General features: G+C 38.3%; 1 protein-coding gene across 3 annotated transcripts; it reads right to left on the reverse strand.

Annotated features, from left to right (window-relative positions):
- Positions 1-4,861: 4,861 nt before the first annotated feature.
- On the reverse strand, positions 4,862-18,653 carry LOC105569097 (epithelial splicing regulatory protein 1). Of its 3 annotated transcripts, none has more exons than XM_012025282.1 (4): positions 18,445-18,653; positions 17,217-17,497; positions 9,753-9,922; positions 4,862-8,468 (listed from the first exon to the last, which is right to left on the reverse strand). In XM_012025282.1, exons 3-4 carry the CDS (start codon positions 9,893-9,895, stop codon positions 5,954-5,956), a joined length of 2,658 nt encoding a protein of 885 aa, XP_011880672.1. In that variant the 5' UTR covers positions 9,896-9,922; positions 17,217-17,497; positions 18,445-18,653; the 3' UTR covers positions 4,862-5,953. The 3 variants fall into 3 exon arrangements, 2 of the variants coding, with proteins under 2 accessions (XP_011880672.1, XP_011880671.1); XM_012025281.1 differs by having other exon boundaries at positions 17,217-17,465; positions 18,445-18,652; XR_001009475.1 differs by lacking the exons at positions 4,862-8,468; positions 9,753-9,922 and adding an exon at positions 13,047-13,635 and having other exon boundaries at positions 17,217-17,465; positions 18,445-18,644.
- Between the last annotated feature and the right edge of the window lie 203 nt (positions 18,654-18,856).

Consider the following 18,856-nt stretch of genomic DNA (forward strand, 5'->3'; position numbering starts at 1 on the left):
TCCAAATTAGATTATGTAATTCAAACCATGTCTGAAATGGTTTGGTACATGGCGAAAAGTTTCGGAAAAAGTTGTTCCCGCGAGAATGTTGTTTGGTAGCAAAAGAAACAGAAGCGTTCTTCTTCCATTCATAATGCGGGCTCTCAAGGAGGAACAGACGGGAACGTCCCTACGGATAGAGAAGTCATTGTTGTTACGTCATTCAACACAGCTACACATACAGTATACGCGGAGAACAATGCAGGTGAATGATGGACGCAACAAAAGGATGTTGAACGACAGAGAAAATGAAAGGGAAAGAATATTAACATATTGGATCGCTGTGCAGAGAAAAACTACGGAGGGAGAATCATTCTAGGAGCATCAAACTGACTGATCCCAAGGAGAAGAAAAAGTCAGGATGATGTCAATTTCATGTCGTATTGACCAAATTTATGTTAAATTTTGGTCAATATGGCATCAAATTGACTAAAATTTAACATAAATTTGGTCAATATGATATCAAATTGACATCATCCTGACTTTTTGTTCTGCTTGGGATGATGTCCACGCCCGGGATAAAAATGGAAATATCTCATTATGTCTAATTCTAAAATCACCAGATCTTCAGAGATCCGATACTTTTATTGAATATTCAATGTTATTATCTATGGAGATCTAATTGTCCCAAAGAAAATGAAAAGTCAAGATGACGTCAATTTATGATGTCATACTGACCAAATTTATGTCAAATTTTGGTCAATATGGCATCAAATTTACCAAAATTTGACATAAATTTGGTCAATATGACATCATTCTAACTTTTTGTTCACCTTGGGTTAACTCACAGAGGTATTTTTATCGATTGAAATACTAATTATTTTACAGTACCGGCGATTTTACGGTTCTTGTTACTTTATAGGGAAAAAGTGCATACTTGTTGCGAAAGAAGATCCCTTGTCCCGAGGAAGCATACATCGACGTGAGCTTCTAGTTGGCATTGTGACGGCACACGCGTTTTAGATTATAGACTTTATGCGCCAGACGTCCCTCATAGATGCATCGGTTAGAGTTGTGAGGAAAATTCGTTGACCTTATTGTAACGAAGACTGCATTCTCCACATATACATCCACCACGATAAAGGATCTAACAGTCCATATTACTCGATGCCTTTATCATCCTGAGATGAAAGGAATACCGTATGTTTATCAAATTAATGCTCTTGTCGCTGTAAGACCTTCCTATAATTAAAATCCACACACATTATGGTCAAATAATATTTGAACGGTACTACATTAAAGATTACTAGAATATTATCTGCAAATTGTATTCTTCGAACACGGTCTGACATTGTTTTCATACTTTTTGTGCCACCTGGTTACATCATTAACACACGTAAAAGCCATCACGGCTAAACTTTATTCTTTTGCCAGAAGAGAAACTTGTTGCAATGCCCATCGCGCCTATACTCGCGATGCGTTTGTGACGATAATACCGCGTTACCTAAAACGGTAGATGCGTAATCCCAAGTGGGCGCTGACATGAAATACGGATATAGCGAATGAAATTTCCCGAACGAGTCATAACCGAGCCGCCGAAGGAAGTTTCGAGGAGATAGATTATTCTTTGACGCGACTATCTACCGAAGAACCAGAAGAAAAATTGAAGATATACTCACCCGAATGGTTGTGTCGCGTTGATGAAGATTGTCTGGAATATCAACCGGTGTCTGATGAGAAATCAGTTGTCACTCCAATGTCAATCGTCCGCCTGAGTAGTCTCATGCCCTCTTGCGATTTCTAATTTTTTAAAGAAGACTGCTCATCGAGGAGATGTTGTCTCTACAAGAAAATGGCAAAGTGACGAGAAAGGGTAAAGAGTAAAGGAGATGACAGGTGTGACTGCGTTTAAAACGAAATTAGAGTTTGCACAGTAAAAAATCGTGTGTTCAAATGTTAAAATGTTCTTGTGTCACCAAGACTTGATTCTTTACTTCAATGTGAAATTAACATAAAACGCATATGTTATTATTTTCGTAACACTTTTCTGTGTTATATTTATGTTAACATAATAACTTGACGCTTTATGTATGTTATTTAATTTAAATTGAATATTATTTTGAGTTCTTTTAACACAACTATTTCACAAAATCAACCAAAAACATGCAATATCGACATTTCTTAAAAATTATTTCAACTATTCTGATTTGTAACTATTTGTACAGTTTACTTATTCTTCCTGTTTTTATTGCATCACACTTAAGATTGAAAGAACATAAACGTAAATGCGAAGTACAGTGTTGATTAATTAACATTTATAATTTGTCAAAAAGTAACACACGCGATGACTGTTATTTTAACTTAAGATTTAAAGTGGACTTTTTGGGACATGTAAAAAAATGTTAACATTAACATTTTATTTTTTACTGTGTATACGCAAAATTCGCAACGCATCCCAGACAGCACACCTGCATGTCTAAAAGACAGCTTTAAGACGTCTTTAAGTCTAAAAGACGTCTTAAAGACGTCTTTATGATGTCTTTTAGATATGTGTGCTGTCTGGGATTTTGCAATTTTCGGAGATTTTTGCAATCTGTTTTCAGGCTGCTGCGGAACACATGCGTTTATCACGGGTTCACCCGTGAAAAGATTCCCGCTCTTCATTCTCGTCTTCTCTATTTCAGCTTGTCCTTGCATCGTGTCGGCTTACAGATGTGCGAAGGGGCGTAGATATCGTCAGCACCGTAATTTGCATCGCGATATCGAATATCGGTTACGTAATTCGTCACAATGTAACGCGATGTTGTCGCTGAGATTGCAGAATTGATCTCGCGTGGTTAACTCCCAACCACGTAGGAAGCAATTATTGTTATATAACCGTAATATATAAGCATCATTCGGAGAGTGTAAACGAGCTTTTAACCTTAGGTTACTACCATCCGATCCGAGAGACCCGAGCAGAATCTTTCAGATTACAATAGAAATTCTCCTTCGCTTTAAGTCTGTATTTATTTGGTTTCAAAATAAAATTTGTAATTCGCTTAAGCACTAAGGTGTCTTGATTGAAAAAAATATTTGCCCGAGATAAAAGCAGACAAAGGTATTCCGGGTGTCTCAGCTCTACAGTAGTAACCAGCGAGTTAGGCAATGCGATAAATTATTTAATTATATATAATTATATAAGGAGCACTCTCGTAATTTTGAAAGGAGTCAATTATTATATTACATGTAATATAATAATTGACTCCAAATTACGAGAGTGAAGTAAACGTGTTGTATCAACTTTTTTTTATAGAAAATTTGAGATGAAAAATGTTGAATGCCATACCTCCCGTCACGGAACGTTTTGTGTGCCAAATGTGTTTCGGATATAGGTGAAGTCCGAGCTTCCTGTATCTAAATAGAGCAAGGTTAATCGCAATCTACCTGTAGGTATGCAACGTATTTTACGATGAAAATCTGAATGGAATCGAGCAAATCACTCTGCATTAGGAACAGACATGCCTACAATTTGTCGGAGGTCGAGGCAAACAAGGTACCTAATGTTTCTTTGTGCTAAATGTGCATATTACGCGTATTGAGTATGATTAATTGTATGTATGTAGAAATTTTTCGAAAACCAAAATAGGCAAAGAAACTAAATCAAATTATTTGACTTCTATATCCTTTGCACAAAATTATAAAATATACGAGATGTATAACGTATGTAAATAGCTTATTAAGGAAAGAAATTCTTGTCGTAAATACATTTGACTATTTATCGTGAAATATTACGATGAGAAATAATTTTACACATATAATCGATATTTTTTTTAAATTTAACATCTGAACTTAAACAGAGAAATCTCTAGTCTGCACGAATCCCTGTTACTCTTGTAATTTCAACCTAATTACAAGTACATTTATCCGAAAAGATTTTAATTTTCTAACTTTGCAAATTTTTTGTCGATCAGGTAAATCCCTTGCGTTCTTGTCAAACGAATGTAATAACAGATGAAAACTAAAGAGAGTTCATAGACTATCACGTTACGACGGACTTCGTCCGAGCCTAAGTTAGATATGAATAATTTGCTGTCAATTTAAATATTTTATGCTTATTACTCTATATATATACGCAGAAGAATCGCATCCGAGTAAGGCTACAATAATTTGAAATGCGCCATTGCCGCTCGATGTCACGGGCTTATAGCCGAGGCGCGGCTACAGAAATAGCCCGTGACTCAATATTTAGGCAGCGTCGATTTGCTGCAGCACGGCTTTCGTCACGGAGCCGTCCCTTACGGTGGTACAGTGGCTACGGTGGTACCAGTAACAGGAAATTTGCCATCGGCATTACAGCTACGCTGCGGCCGATTGAACGCTAAAGACATACATTTGAGTTAGAGCCGGTTAAATTAAATCGACAAGAAAAATTCATGCCACGTATACGTATTTTTCGAGAAATTGACGACGCAATTTTCTGCACGCACGTGAACTTTGAAGTTTAATGGCATTTACGAGAACTTCTTTCTAAAATCAGGAAACGAAGGAAAAACAATTCCTCGTATGAGCAATTTATTTCTATTTATTAAATGCTCAACGAATAATTAAATAACAATTATCACTATTTTTGCAATCAACAAAGTAGTATATACGTATATAACGGTAGATGTAATAATTATTGAGATAATTTTCCAAATAAAATTGTTCTCGATAAGAGTTCCAAAAAATTGTTTTTCGAATAAAAACTGTGTCGGTACCGGGACAAATGACGATAATTTGTATAAATAAATGAATCAAACTGATTTTTCTACTTGTATGTGCCTCGAAAATTCTTGTGGATATCGTCAAAATGAAATAGGACTTTTGCATCATTAATGCGACGTCATCAGATGAAGGCGAGTTAGATTTGAGTAAAAATTTATTGAAGTCTTCAAGTGTACGTTACAACACAAGTTTGTGACAATGTGCGATGATGCGCGTCTATAAATGTACTGTTGATATTGTTCGTTATTTTACACAAATCCAGTCGCGATAAATGTATGTACGATTGCGCATAAGATTATGGTGCATGATCTCTACATTTATATACATTTAACGTACGCAATATACACATGAATTATCATGAATATATACATTACGCAAGATATGTAATAACATACCTTACATATACATATATGTAAGATTTTAATGTACATACATTATATAATATATGCAACATGTACTTGGTTTTCATAATTGCCCCCTACATCACATCCGAACCGCGGATGAACCTTCGGATTCCTCTAACAAATTCAGCCCATGTCAGCGAATGTAAAGTAAACGTAATCATTCGAATCTCTAACTTTGTACTCTGCTTCTTTCGTTTCTATAACTTAAAAGTTATTTGGTATTACAATGGTATTAAAAATAAAATGATAGTTTTATTTTTACATGTATAATGTACATTCGTTCATATCCCCTGGTAATCGTATGGTCGAGTTGTACTTCGAAAAGTGTGTCAACAGCGAACACATTTTTTATCCTAAACGCGTTTACGATCGTGTTCGATGACGTACGCGAGTCCTTAATGCAGTAGTAAGTAACCGGTTAAATGCCTTGAATTACGATAGACAAAAGAATTTGGGCGGTATGGTATATTGTGATGTGCATAGATGAAGTCAACGAAGAAGATTGTCCTTTAAAAGTTAACGCGTTCTATGTACATGTAGATCGGCGCGAATGTAACAAGGAAGTACAGTCTTTCACACGCGAAGATGACATTCTATTGTACATCTCCGAAAGTACATTTCCTATCCCCATTGCGAGCACTCGTTGGCAAGGATTTTTTCATATAAAACCGACTCTTATGTTAATTCTTAGATTACATCTTATTGAATATTGCGTTTGTTCTGCACACAAAGAGCTTCGTCCGATCCGGTCGGATATCGTCACTGCGGTGACGGTGATCCGTTCATGCATTGTCATCAGCCTCTTCGCGGCGGAATGATAGGTCTCACGCCACTTTCATGTATATGGTGCGCTCTCGCATCTTGCAGTGCTTAAGTTCCTTGAGCGCTCGCTGTGCCTCGCTGGGCGACGAGAAGGCCACGCGCGCATCCCCCGTCGGCATGCCCCTCTCGTTGTAGCGGCGAATCACGTTTTCCCGTTTCACGTCAAAATCACCGAAGAAGTCGATAATCTCGTTGATGTCCGCCTTGAACGGCACGTTCTCGAGCGATAAGACGCAGCCGGGCTTACCGAAACCCTCGACGTAGTCCATGGACGGTGGATGGCGGTTCATCATGTGACGCGGCATTCCCATTAGGCCGCCGGGCGGGCAACGGGGCCCGAAGCCGGTGTTGCCGAAGCGCAGCATATGGCCCATCGGGCCGGAGAAGCGCGGCGGTCTCTGGTGCTGTTCCTGCATCGGGAAGTGTTGCTGCTGCGTTTGCTGTTGCGCCTCCATCATGCCGAGGGTCTCGAGCATCTTGACGCGCGGCACCAACTCGATAGTGGGTATATTTTTGCCAAGTGGCAAACCGTTCTTAGCGATCGCGCGTTCCGCCTTGTCGGCCGATTCAAACTCGCAGAAGCATTCGCCGGCCGGTTTGCCCTGCTGATTGAGCATCATGTGAATGCAGAGCGGCACGATGCCGATGTCCGAGAAGAAGTCGAAGATGTCGCGGTCGATCGTTTGGAACGGCAAGCCACGCATGAGAATACAATCCGTCTGATTCATGCTCGTTTGCTCGTGCTCGCGCTTCGCCTGCGCGAACTTATCCTCGCTGATCGCCGTCGCGGTCACTTGCTTGCTACCGATCTTGAGAGGTGTGCTCAACGACGACTTGGCGTCCTCCAGTCGCGCGAATTGCACGTAAGCCATATACTGAGTGGTACCGTTCTCCTTGCTATTGGTAATGAAGAGATCGTTGATCTTCCAGTCGTGAAACAATTTGGCTATGTCCATCTCCTTGGTGAAGGACGGCAAATCGGTCAGCAGGATGCACATAGAGTTCCTGATGTCGCCGTCGGTGCCATCCTCCCTGCCTTCGGGCGAGTAAGAATTCACAGCTTTTTCGAAGATACTCTCGTCCAAATCGAGCACCTCTACCTCGGAACCTCGCACGTATCTCGTTGTGCTCAGCGCGAGTTCCTTACCGTCGGCCTTGCCGAACTTGATATACGCGATGCCTACGCGATTACCGTGGTTATCGTTGATTATCTTCATGCCGTCCTTCCTGATGTAGATGCCATGGAACGCGTGGCGTAGATCCGCGTATGTCGCGTTCAACGGCATGTTGCGCACTTCCACGCAATGACCTCCACCACCACCGCTGCCGTTCTTATTCTCGTTGGAGAATCTCGAGTTGCCGGACTTTCTGCCGGACGTTGGCCGATCGTTGTCGTAGCTGCTGAAGTTGGAGCTGCCAGCCTGGAACGCGTGTGGATTACGACGGCCCTCGAGCTCTTGCACCTTGTTCAGGAAGGGATTGTTCGGCCTGGTGCCGCGGTAATTGCCCGCGGACCCGTAATCCTGATTACTGAATTGATTCGATCGGCCGGAGAATCGCCCAGTCTGCTCTATTCTTCCCTGCTCGCTTTGACCCCAGGGTTCCTTGGGACGAGTTCCGAGACCGCTCAAACTAGGTAGACCGGCGGCGGTGTTGAGATTCTGCGACAACGACGTCATGCCCACCGTGTGCCCGATTGTCTGCATGTGCGGTTGCATGAGATTGCCGACGCCATTAAGACCGTTTAGGGAGAACTGTCCGGATTGCAGCATCGGTTGCTGGGCCATAACAGGGGTGCCAAAGCCGGCCATGGCTGAACGCTGAGTCTCCGAGTCCTGGGACAGAGCTGCGACGCCGGCCCCCAACATGCTCGGCGCCAACAGAGCGGCCTGCATCTGCGTCTGCGGCGGAACCTCCCATATGCCGTTCTCAAGCGGTTTCTTCGACGTAGCCGCAGACGCCTTGTCCTTGTGAAACTGACCGACGCACACGACCTCGCTGTTGTCATCCTCGTTAGTATCCTTGCGCCTGTCGTTCGTGGCGTTCCGCTTGGAATCGCGATCGCGCGATCTGGTGCGATCGCGCGACCTGGACCGGTCCCGGCGACGACGCCGATCTCGCCTATCGCGTTCACGGTCTCGCGATCGACTGCGATCCCGTCGGCGCCGGTCTCTCCCGCGATCCCGATCGCGGCGATCTCGGTCACGATCGCGGTCGCGCGACCGCGAACGGTCCCGCGATCTCGATCGATCGCGCCTATCCTTCCGCTCCTTGCTGGACTCGCTGTCGTTATCCTTGTCTCTCTTATCTGTCGGCGAACCGGGCTGCTTGCCAGGAACCACAGGCGGTACCGCCACCGGCGCGGTTTGCATGATGCATTGCAAGCTCAAAGTCTGCTGCCGAGCGGCCTCGATTACCTTTTGCATCTCGGTGCGTGAGCTCAATAGCAACTTGATCTTCATCTCCTTGATCTTGCCGCCATCGTGCATCATTGCTTGGCGAGCATCTTCGTCGGTACTGCAATAGCGAAACGATATATCTGCGAGATTTGTCCGATATCGCCATTTCTTTCATCGATTCGCTAGGAATCGTAGCTATTTTTTCTTTTGTAAGAAAACAATTCTAGTGTCTTAATTTTTCCTTCTACTATATTAGAATTGTACACAAAAAGAAATTATTAACCTGTCTCACATTGAGCAGATATTGTGTTACACGTGGACATTATTTTTTGTCAATTTTTAGCACGCGACAAGAACGCTCGAAAATAAGAAAGATAATTATTATTAATGTGACTAATAAAAAAAACTGATAAGAGATTTATTTTCTACTTTATATATTTACATCGGCAACTTGTTTTCAATTACGTAATAATAATCCACCCTGACTAAATTTACACAATACAATTATGTAACAAAACTCACTATCTTCTATTAGAAATAATTAATAAATTGTTAATATGAAAAACAAATAACGAATAGCTATACATGTGAATGATATAAAATAATATATCACATATGTAAAATTCCATTCGAAAAATTTACGACTGTAGATTTGTGATTTTATGTACCTATGCTCCAGAAAAAGCAATTTAATAATCGCATAAAGTGCCTAAGGTGTTACGTTCAGATATGCGTACACTGAGAGCTGAAAAACAGTGATGGTTATAACATTTTTCCTCGTTTTTAACTTTTAGTCTTTCTTACAGTAACCATTACGTACCACTACAGTAAGCATTCTCCCAGTAATCAGTACGGATTTTACAATAACTATTACGGATTCTACAGTAATGAATATTGTAGATCAACTGATTGAATGTTACTTACTAATCCAGTATTGAATCAGTACTGTATTTCCACAATCATTACGATAAAAACCAGTAATGGTTTTGGTACAAGATTTTATTGAAAATAAAAAAAACTTTTCCACTAGTTCTTTTTTCTAATTTTTTTATATGTGGGATTCGAACCTAAGATTTCCGATTACTAGCCTAGTACGCTAACGCTGAGCTAACTATTTATATATGTTTTCTGCCCTACTGTTAGGCTACATAAGTATTATTTACATATTATTTTAATGCTGGTGGTCAACAGTAATGGTTACGGAATTGCACATCACTCATTTGCGTATTAAGATTAAAAGTTGAAAATGAGCAAAAATTCAGGACTATTACTGTTTTTCGATTCTCAGTGTACATACGTTGTTGAGTAAACAACGCAGAGAAATAAGACGCAAATATATTCATTATGCTGACACATTCAATTTTTTTCTCAGAGCAACGGGAATTCATGTAGCAGTAATTACCTGAATGCGATAAACGCATCTCCCAATTCGCCGCCGACAATATGGACTCCTCCCTCCGGGATGCTCAGGCCTCTGAAAAATTGACGTATGTCCAACGCATTGGCGGACCACGCCAGATTTTGCAGCCTGATTATGACGCTCATTTTCGAAAAGTTGTTTCACGCTTGTATCTGCAACCGAACCGAGAGGTGACGAAATTAAGCGACGGAGAGAAGAGACATCTTCGGCAGATCTGTGTCGCGATCGCCAAGTCGTTTAGCGAATCGATTCATTGTTGAGACGTTTGGCAAACATTTGCGTTTATATAAAAAAAAGAGGAAAATGTATTCTTTTCAGAAGTATGTCTTTATTTATTTTCACACCGCATTACAACATCCCTGCCCCCTCCTTTGCATAGCGTTTAATAAAGTTAACGTATTAATAGAGTTATTTGTTACACGAGATTGTTATTTACATGCTTTACATATTAGTGATATCGTTTATTTTAATTTTTTATTATTATATGCAATTATTTAATGTTAGTAATTCTAATACAAAAATGCCAAGAATATAATAGTTTTCAAATTGGAAATATTTATAGAGCTCACGAATGACAGGGCTAGGAATTTCGCGTTTTCTGGCATGACAAAATGAGTGATATAGGTGTGCTTTCATGAGCTGACAATGAGTGCCTTTGACAATCCCAAGTTGGAATGTAAACATGTCATTTATCGACCAATCTTTTGTCACCTCTGAGTGCGCAAAATTCTAGCTCTGTCACTCGCGATCTTGAAATACTTCCCATTTGGAAGCTGTTATAGCCCGGACATTTTGTCATTAAAATATTTATCGCCAGTTTAGAGACACTGCATATACTCATTACGATAGATTTTTAAAAATTCTTTTTACTACTCGGTCGCCTTTCGTTTCTCTCGTTTTTACATCTGCCTCGGGTACGTTTGCGGAACGCGCTATTAGCGCTGAAAATCTGTCGTCTATCTTTCTTCGACGCATAATGGGCAACGAAGATAGAATGACGCTTTCAGCGCTAAATAGCGCTGACAGTGAGCTCCCCGAGCGCATCCCTCGTTCAACGAGATTGATTGTTTTCTTTCTCTCTGAGAACGGTGCTTTTACTTTGTTTTTACTCCCATTAGATATTTCGAATGAAAACTACGAAAACTGGTTACTTTTCTAACAGATTAAAATTCACGAACAATGAACATAAATTATTCCAGTTCAAATGTTGCTGTCTGAGCACGCTGTCCAACTATTTATCTTATTTCTTACTAATCATTGTTTTGATAAGTTAAGCTGAGAATAATCAAAAGAATAAACAACTAATAAGTTTCAATTTAGTCGATATGCTTAGATTTGTGATCTGGACGCTCATTTAGACAAGTGCACAGTGATAATACATGATTTTTGTTTCACTCGATTTATTTTTTATTCGAAACTATTCGTATTATTTGATCGTTAGGTAATTGTAATTATATTAAAGAAATTAAGGTATGTAAAATATATTTATCTTTTTCCTCGTACTATTTTTATCTAGAATGGACACTTAGATCCCGTAAGGAATCAATTCTCGTCACATTTGTAACAGCTTGTATATTTTCATGTTTACGCGCAATTTATTGTTGTTACTTCAAGGTAGCGAGTAAACTTTCTCTCCACAGTGGAGCGATTGAAGCGAATGTGATTGTACGAATGGGATAGCGTATGACGAAGCGCCTTCTTAATTGAGTAACATATATGTCGATGATTTTTGGTATTCAAGCTACTCGTAGCTTTTTCTCTTGCACAAAGGGAAGCGATATATTATTGCAAACACTCTATCGCAATCTTTTTATTTGTTATTTATATTTAACGATGTGTGCTGAATTGCAAAAGGCCACGCAAGAATGCGCGATCGAGTATGTGCATACAAAGTGTTCGTCTGGTATTTCCACGAAAAAGGTGCGTTTTAAACATTTTTATTGTATGTGAAATATACGTTTAAATTACTTATTGTAATTATTACAAAATGTTGATTTTACAATCTCGATGAAAAATCGTCTAAATTAATTTACGTTTATCTCGAAAGGGGAAACTCTCTCGAAAAAGGCGATTGTCAAAGTGAATCTTATATTCTAAATGTAATCGAGCGATAATTATAACAATTCATTATAGGACACATTAATAATTAATTAATTAACAATTATTAACATTTAAAAATTATTAACAAATAAAATAAAAACAAATATCCGTCTCATCGTAAAATAAAAATTATATTAAAATAAAATAACAAAGCGACAGTTAATGCACAAAAAGTATTATTCGAAAGTTTTGTATAGCGTTTTTATCTTCGCATCTACAGCTTCGAGTGTTCATTTTTTTTTTGAAAAATAAAACATCTAAAAACTCACGTATACCCGACACACGTGTACCCGAGATGGCTTTATTATTACAGCGAATTCCACTGGCACCAAAGTTTTGGCAGAGGAGCGTTCCAAGACATACAGACCACCCACGCATGTTACGGTCGTACATCAACAATCCAATCATTGTGTTTGGTTTCTCCCTTTTTTTTACCAATAGTAAATTCTTTTACACAAATTCTTAGACACCCTCGAAAAAAGCTTCAAACATATCTCTGGCAAAATGGACTGCAAACTTGCAGTATACAAAGTTTCACATCCAGTAAATGTAAGATACACACACACATTCGTCGAGAACAAGATTACTTTACAAGTATCTTGTGTCATGTGTCCACTTTTATTTATGGCTTACTTTTCGAGCTCTTTAAGTGAAAAATTATTTGGATGAATTAAAAAAGAAAATAACAATTTTTATATGCAAGTATGTAAGGTGGGTTTCGGAGTAAAACTTTGAATCCAAGTGCTTTAAATGGTGGAGTATAGAAGCGGGAAAGTAAATAATAAAATATATCGATCGTTTTGCGATGTCGATGTGTTGTAAATTAATTTGAATTAAATGCGGAGAAATAACTTGCGTTCATTATAAATATATTATTATTATGTATATCATTACTAGTCTTTTAAGCAGTGGAGTGAGCACGAGTCAGAAGTGCGGAGAAAGTAGTGCGCGCTTGTGAGTAAACGCAAGTACTAACTTTTCGGCAAAATACAGTTCGATCTTTAAATTAAAGATTGAACGAGGAAAAGTTTCTTTTTACTCATAATAATAACACTTATTCACAATTAACAATTGAGTCTTTAAATATTCGAACTAGCGGATTAATTGAGAAGGAAACAAACTTGTCATTTACAGACAGTATAATAGGGAAGGGGGGGGGGAGAGAGTAACGATTCATTGAGTATTTTCCAGTTTTACTCTGCGCATATTATTCAGAGGTCGTCGCATTTTGGGCATGTAATTATGGCAGTCGCCGTAACTGGTAATTTTCACGCCACGCAGGTAGCGATCGGCAGACTCTTGACTCCCTGATGACCAGATTTGCAATCGACATGTTACTCGTTCCATCGTTGCAAGGCTGTGATTATTAGCCACGACTCAATCATTAAAAAAACCAATGTTCTAAGATGAACGGATTCATTACAATAAAAACTGGAACTGCGACAAAATGACAAATATATTTTCACGTTAGAATAAATTTAAAACGAACAACCAAAATCGTCATCACAAAATTCGAAACGCTGTATAACTCATCCACAAGAGCTTTTACGGCTGGTCCACGCATAGAGATTTTTTTTTCCGGAATAAATTCGGAATCGCAGAGAAAGAGGTGGTCGAGAATCTTTTTGGATTAAATGACCGGCAAATCATTTTCCTGTTGCTTTAAGGCACACGAAGTGCCAGACACGTGTCTGTTTCTTCGACGAGCATGACGACGCCGTTCCATCTCTTCGGCTTCCACACATCTGCCACGAACTGCTGAGTCCTTTCGTCGAGATCGAGAAAAAAAGAAATCAACGATTGTGCTGTGCTTGATCGAAGCGCTCTAAGTAAATCCTTCGCGGATTAAACGAATCGATCACATCGAATATGTAACACTAGTTCCGCATTAACGCTTATCCCATTATCGATAGCGGCATCTTCCTCAGGACGAGGAGAAACATTATTAGCACACTTCGCATAGTATACTCCAAAAATCATTCGATTCCCACCAGAGCTTTGAGGAGTATTTCGAAGTAATTAGAAGTGCTTGCGACGAAAATGAAAAGCCAACTCAGCGTAGCGCCATCGAGTGTTTTAATAAGATTACGTGGAATAGATCAACACACGGAGGAGATGGATGTATCACGTATAATCTGATTGCGATATCACTTAATAGCATATTTCTTAGGTATATTTTAATTAAACACTGTAGCAGGAAGCTAGCAAAGAGCGTTGCAAGGGTAGAATTCGAATACATGTATTCGAAATTACAGGCAATATTGATGCAATGTGCAGGTAAATAGTAGATTTGCATTAACGTTGTATCCAAATTCTTATCTATATGCTAAAAACGATGTCTATCTAATTATTACGTCTTGTCACAATATCCTTTAGGCAAATGTCGACCAAATAAAGCAACGGAAACAATAGTGCAATAAGAATAACAAAATTTGAACATTATTTTTCGATAAACTTGACACGTACTGATGAATAATTGTGTCGTACTTAGCACGTCTTTTTTTATCACTTAATGTTGAAAAGTAGCATTGCGATATTTAGTAATACAATCTAAAAAGAATAATATTTAATAATGTACACACGGTAAGTAATTGAAGTATTTTGTACCGATACAGAATTACGCAAAATTTGACTGTCTTATTTGTTGTCAACACTTGAATAGTGTTACAACTATAGTGAAGTAGCTTAATTGCTATATAGGGCTTTAGAAAGATTTGTATGCTTTTTAATTTTGCTTCGACACATGCCGAAGCATTAAAAAGCGTACTTGCAATATCTCGCACATTTAGAATTATTATATCGAGAAATATTGCCAAATGTAACAAAAGTTTTCAAAACTGCGAAGGAAACTCGAGGATGGGGGGTCGTTTGTGGATGCAAGTTGTCGCGACTTCCGTCCAGCTTGAACACCATGAAAATTACGCAAGTCAAACTTCGAATCTTATATCAGCCAGCTAGGTGTAATAGTGACGACTGTATTCGCCAGCCTTTTGTTCAAACAATCCAAATCTGCAGCCGCATCGATATATAATTGGTTTGGCACGACCGTGACATAGTATACCCGTGTCTCTGTCTCTCTTTCACCAGCGAGCACTCCTGGTCAATTAATATAAAGGTGCCTCTAGATTTCCTCCCGCCGAACACACCAGATAGATACATTGTTTTTCCCTCATGTAGTCAGATTCCGTTTATTATTGTACAACAAAGGAAAAATATTGAATGACTCCGTCGGCATTAGTCACAAAAAAAAGAAAAGCTAAAAGAAATTTCGGTTTGACGATGTATGTACGTGCATATGGCGTGCGTATGAAACAAGAATCGAGAAAATTGGTCTACGTCGTACACCTGAAATGCATCATGCGCAATTCGATTCCAAAGTGTTCGCAACGATGGAAGCAAGTCGATAAATCATGGCTGCATCAACATACTTCAGTCATCCGTTGCTGCTTTCTTCCTGCGTTATGTATATGTCGCAATTGATCTACACGAAGATCATGTAAAGGTAAAAGCCGTTATTTGCGATCATTGTATCAGATATCAAATATTGTTGATCTCGTTGAAGATTCCGATTCGATGGAACAGAGAGAAAGGAAACTGTTCTGCTACACAAATCGACTTTTTATTTCTCCGTATATAACACGTATATTGGTCGCACTGGAGAAAACAGCGATGATAGTAGTAATTATCTAGATAATTGATAATTATCGGGTAATTTTTTTGATTGGTTTTTTTTCTAATGATGATTTCACTCGATGAGTATGTGTCATCGTGAAATATCATAGAGATAAGCATGTAGCACGAAAATTGCTGTATGTATGCGTGTCCGCAAGACTAACACAATTTGTGATGGAATTGTAAATAAAATTTTTTTGATCATTTCATTAAATTACGAACAAATATTAGTGAATCTTTTTATTCTTCAAAGTTTCGTATGTTTATTGTCTTCTTTTTACGCTTAAGTTTTAATTTCATATTTGTTATGTAAGTTTTAACGTCTCTATGTCTCGATGCGATACGAGTGAGGTTGCATGGAGAATGATCGGTTCAATGGAAGCAACACGTTCTAGCGTACTGTGCAGTTAAATGTAAGCCAGAATAATGATCTTCAGCTCTCATAAACCGTGTAGTAAAATTGTATTTTACGGAGGGGAGACTAGGGAAGAATTAAGTCTGATGAATATTTCGTTCAACAGTTTTAATTTTAACATTTTTAGTTGAAGAGTTTAGTTTTTATCCTTTATTTAAATTTCAAGATTTTTATGTTGAAAAATATCGTAATAATATACCTTTAATAAAAGTTTAATTAATTTTTTTTACCCGGAAGTTGATAAAAAGATATTAATTTTTTATCATACTGATTTAATATCAATTTAAAATTCTATTAAATGTTTTTAAAATGTTATGATTTTATAATTCGAAAATATCATCAAGATCTTCGACATCCGCGATGTCGTAATAACAAATATATGTTACAATAAAAATTTTTCTTTTTGCTTCTCTCAAAAAGCATAAATAATAAAATTTAACACCTGTTGCTCTAATCAAATCGAAACTTACCTTTCTTTCATTAAGAAAAATTATGTAATATTTTTTCCAAAGTTGTGTGTATATATAAATGTGTATGTATATATATACACACACAACTTTACACATACACAATTTTATATTCCGCGAAATAAAGAACTGAGTAAAAAAATGGCCGAATCTTTAATCGTTAAAAGTACTTTAACAGAGACTAAAAAATATTAGATTAACAATAAAATATTGCAAAAAACATCTATTGTTTAAAAATTAATCTCAAACTGAAATGAAGAAAAGGGCAGTTTTGAGAATTTTTTAAATTTTTCCCAGAAGAAATAAAGTTATAGAATTTCATCGTTATTCTTTGCAAGAGATCAACTCGTGGTGATTTAATTTCTAGTGCAAAAGTTATTCTGTACTATATAACTTATTATTAAATTGATATTTAATATGTCAAAGTTGGAGATGAAATCCATGTGATTTATATATTTCACGGAGGACGTACAAAGACATTGTGTAAATGTAAATGTAGATAATGTCATCCATTTCGTTTATGTTTATGATGTTTTTTTAAAATCTCTTTATTATTTTTGCAAATTGTCGGTTATTATAAATTACTTACCCTTGTACTTAAGATTCAAAGAGTATGTGGCCAAAGTAAAATTATAACATACATAGAGAAAGAGATATACACATATATATATAAATAGACGGTCACAGAGCTCTTGGAATTATTCTAGATAATTAAATCCGCCTATGTGTAGTAAAATCACAACACTTTCCTCCAAAATTATAAACTAAATTTATTATGTAATTTAGCATTACCTTTCAGACTTTAGAAACTTCTTTCTTCTTTACACTGTCTCTCCCTCTTTCTTTCTCTCTTTCTCAGCTAAAACGACGAAAGATAAGAGTTGATTGAGAACAAAGATGACCGAGCAGCAAACCACTCATCAGCGAAGAACAATGAAATGCAGAAGCAGAAAAGTTAACTGCACCATATCATTGTGCAAAATCCATCGTGGAGGCCAAATCTGTCCTTGGCACCTAACACACACCGAGTCGTCTAAAGCCCTGCAACATACATCAGGTCCCCCCCACTGTACCTAAACAATTTTACAATAATTATACATCGCATCTGCGCCCAACTCCTTATTATTGGCCGTTATCATCTTTAACTTATTCCCTTCAAACATTATTTGCCAAAATGCCTTCATTTTCAATATTACAGATATTGTAATCGTTACACATATATCTATATATGTCGCACTGTACTCGACGAATGCTTATGTTACGTTAAAGCCACAGATAATTCTAAAGTGGAAACACTGTGCAATAGTAAGTTTGTATGTTTGAAGAGAGAAAATTCAACGACATATATTAAGTCCACGTAACATGAAATGTAATAAGAGAGAGAGAGGGCGGGGGGAGAGAGAGAGAGAGAGAAAAATGACTTGTCTCGCTGCCACAAATATTTGTTTCTCTTCGAATTACGCTCTTATTTCCATCTTTGACTCCATTTTCTTTATAAAAAATCTAAAGCACTTTTATCTGAATTAAATTCTTACATTTTCAGTAACACTTATAAAAGTTGTTGGAGTTATCACGTTTAAACGTAGGCTTAATTTTTTTTTCTCGCCCACTTGGTAAGAATGATTCGAAGTTGTTAGTAGCAACTAAAGTTTACAAGTATTACCCCGTAATTGGATCTGCTACTACTACGCTCTCGCTTGGATAAAGACATAAAACGTTTCGCGTTAGTTGCTATTGACGGATCTGCATCCCGTGCCATGTAAAGCGTTTCTCGGCAAAAGAGCAAGCTGTAGGGGGAAAGAATGATTGTTCGCCGTCGAGCACGTGGCGCGGCTAAAAAAAAACTTACGAAGAAGAGACAAGCTTGGAGATACGCATAATAAATAGGATGATACGTTTCCCGAGTGCATCATCCAGTTTGTCATTGTCGGCGTTGGGAAATAGAGAGAGGATGAGATATGTATATATATCGTAGAATGAGATATCGGCATGACGAGTCACGCCAGAATGTTGGACTCACCGAATCGCTACACAGAAGCGGAGTGTTTCATGAAGAAGAACGCTGATTATAAACGACGATAACAATAACAATTTGTGAACGCGGCGAACGCAATGGAGTTTGTACCTCGACGAATTCGGAGCGTGGAAGAGCGTCGAGAAGCGTCGAAATGGCTGCCGTTGCCGTGTAGTCGGCCGAGTGAACCCCGTAGATCGTCGATTGTGGAAATCCACTAGACGCGTCGTGGACTCGCGGCCGCGCGTGCGCCGCGCAGCGGAAGTTGGTGCGCTAAAGGCCTTCACACATAAAATTCCGTAAGGACGTAAAACGTAAGCATAAGAAAATCGACCAATCACAGTCGAGAACGTAAGGCAATGACGCAAGCAGTAGCAAATCCAACCTGTTGATTTTCTTACGCTTACGTTTTACGTCC

This window comes from Vollenhovia emeryi, unplaced genomic scaffold (assembly GCF_000949405.1).
Source record: "Vollenhovia emeryi isolate VEMERY1.0 unplaced genomic scaffold, V.emery_V1.0 DF939126.1, whole genome shotgun sequence".
NCBI classification, from domain to species: Eukaryota; Metazoa; Arthropoda; class Insecta; order Hymenoptera; family Formicidae; genus Vollenhovia; species Vollenhovia emeryi.

Excerpts from the sequence above, each read along its gene's own strand:
- LOC105569097 (XM_012025282.1), bottom strand. The coding sequence starts at position 9,895 with ATGAGCGTCATAATCAGGCTGCAAAATCTGGCGTGGTCCGCCAATGCG. Across the intron at positions 8,469-9,752 it reads GATGCGTTTATCGCATTCAG|TACCGACGAAGATGCTCGCC; the intron begins GTAATTACTGCT and ends TCGCTATTGCAG.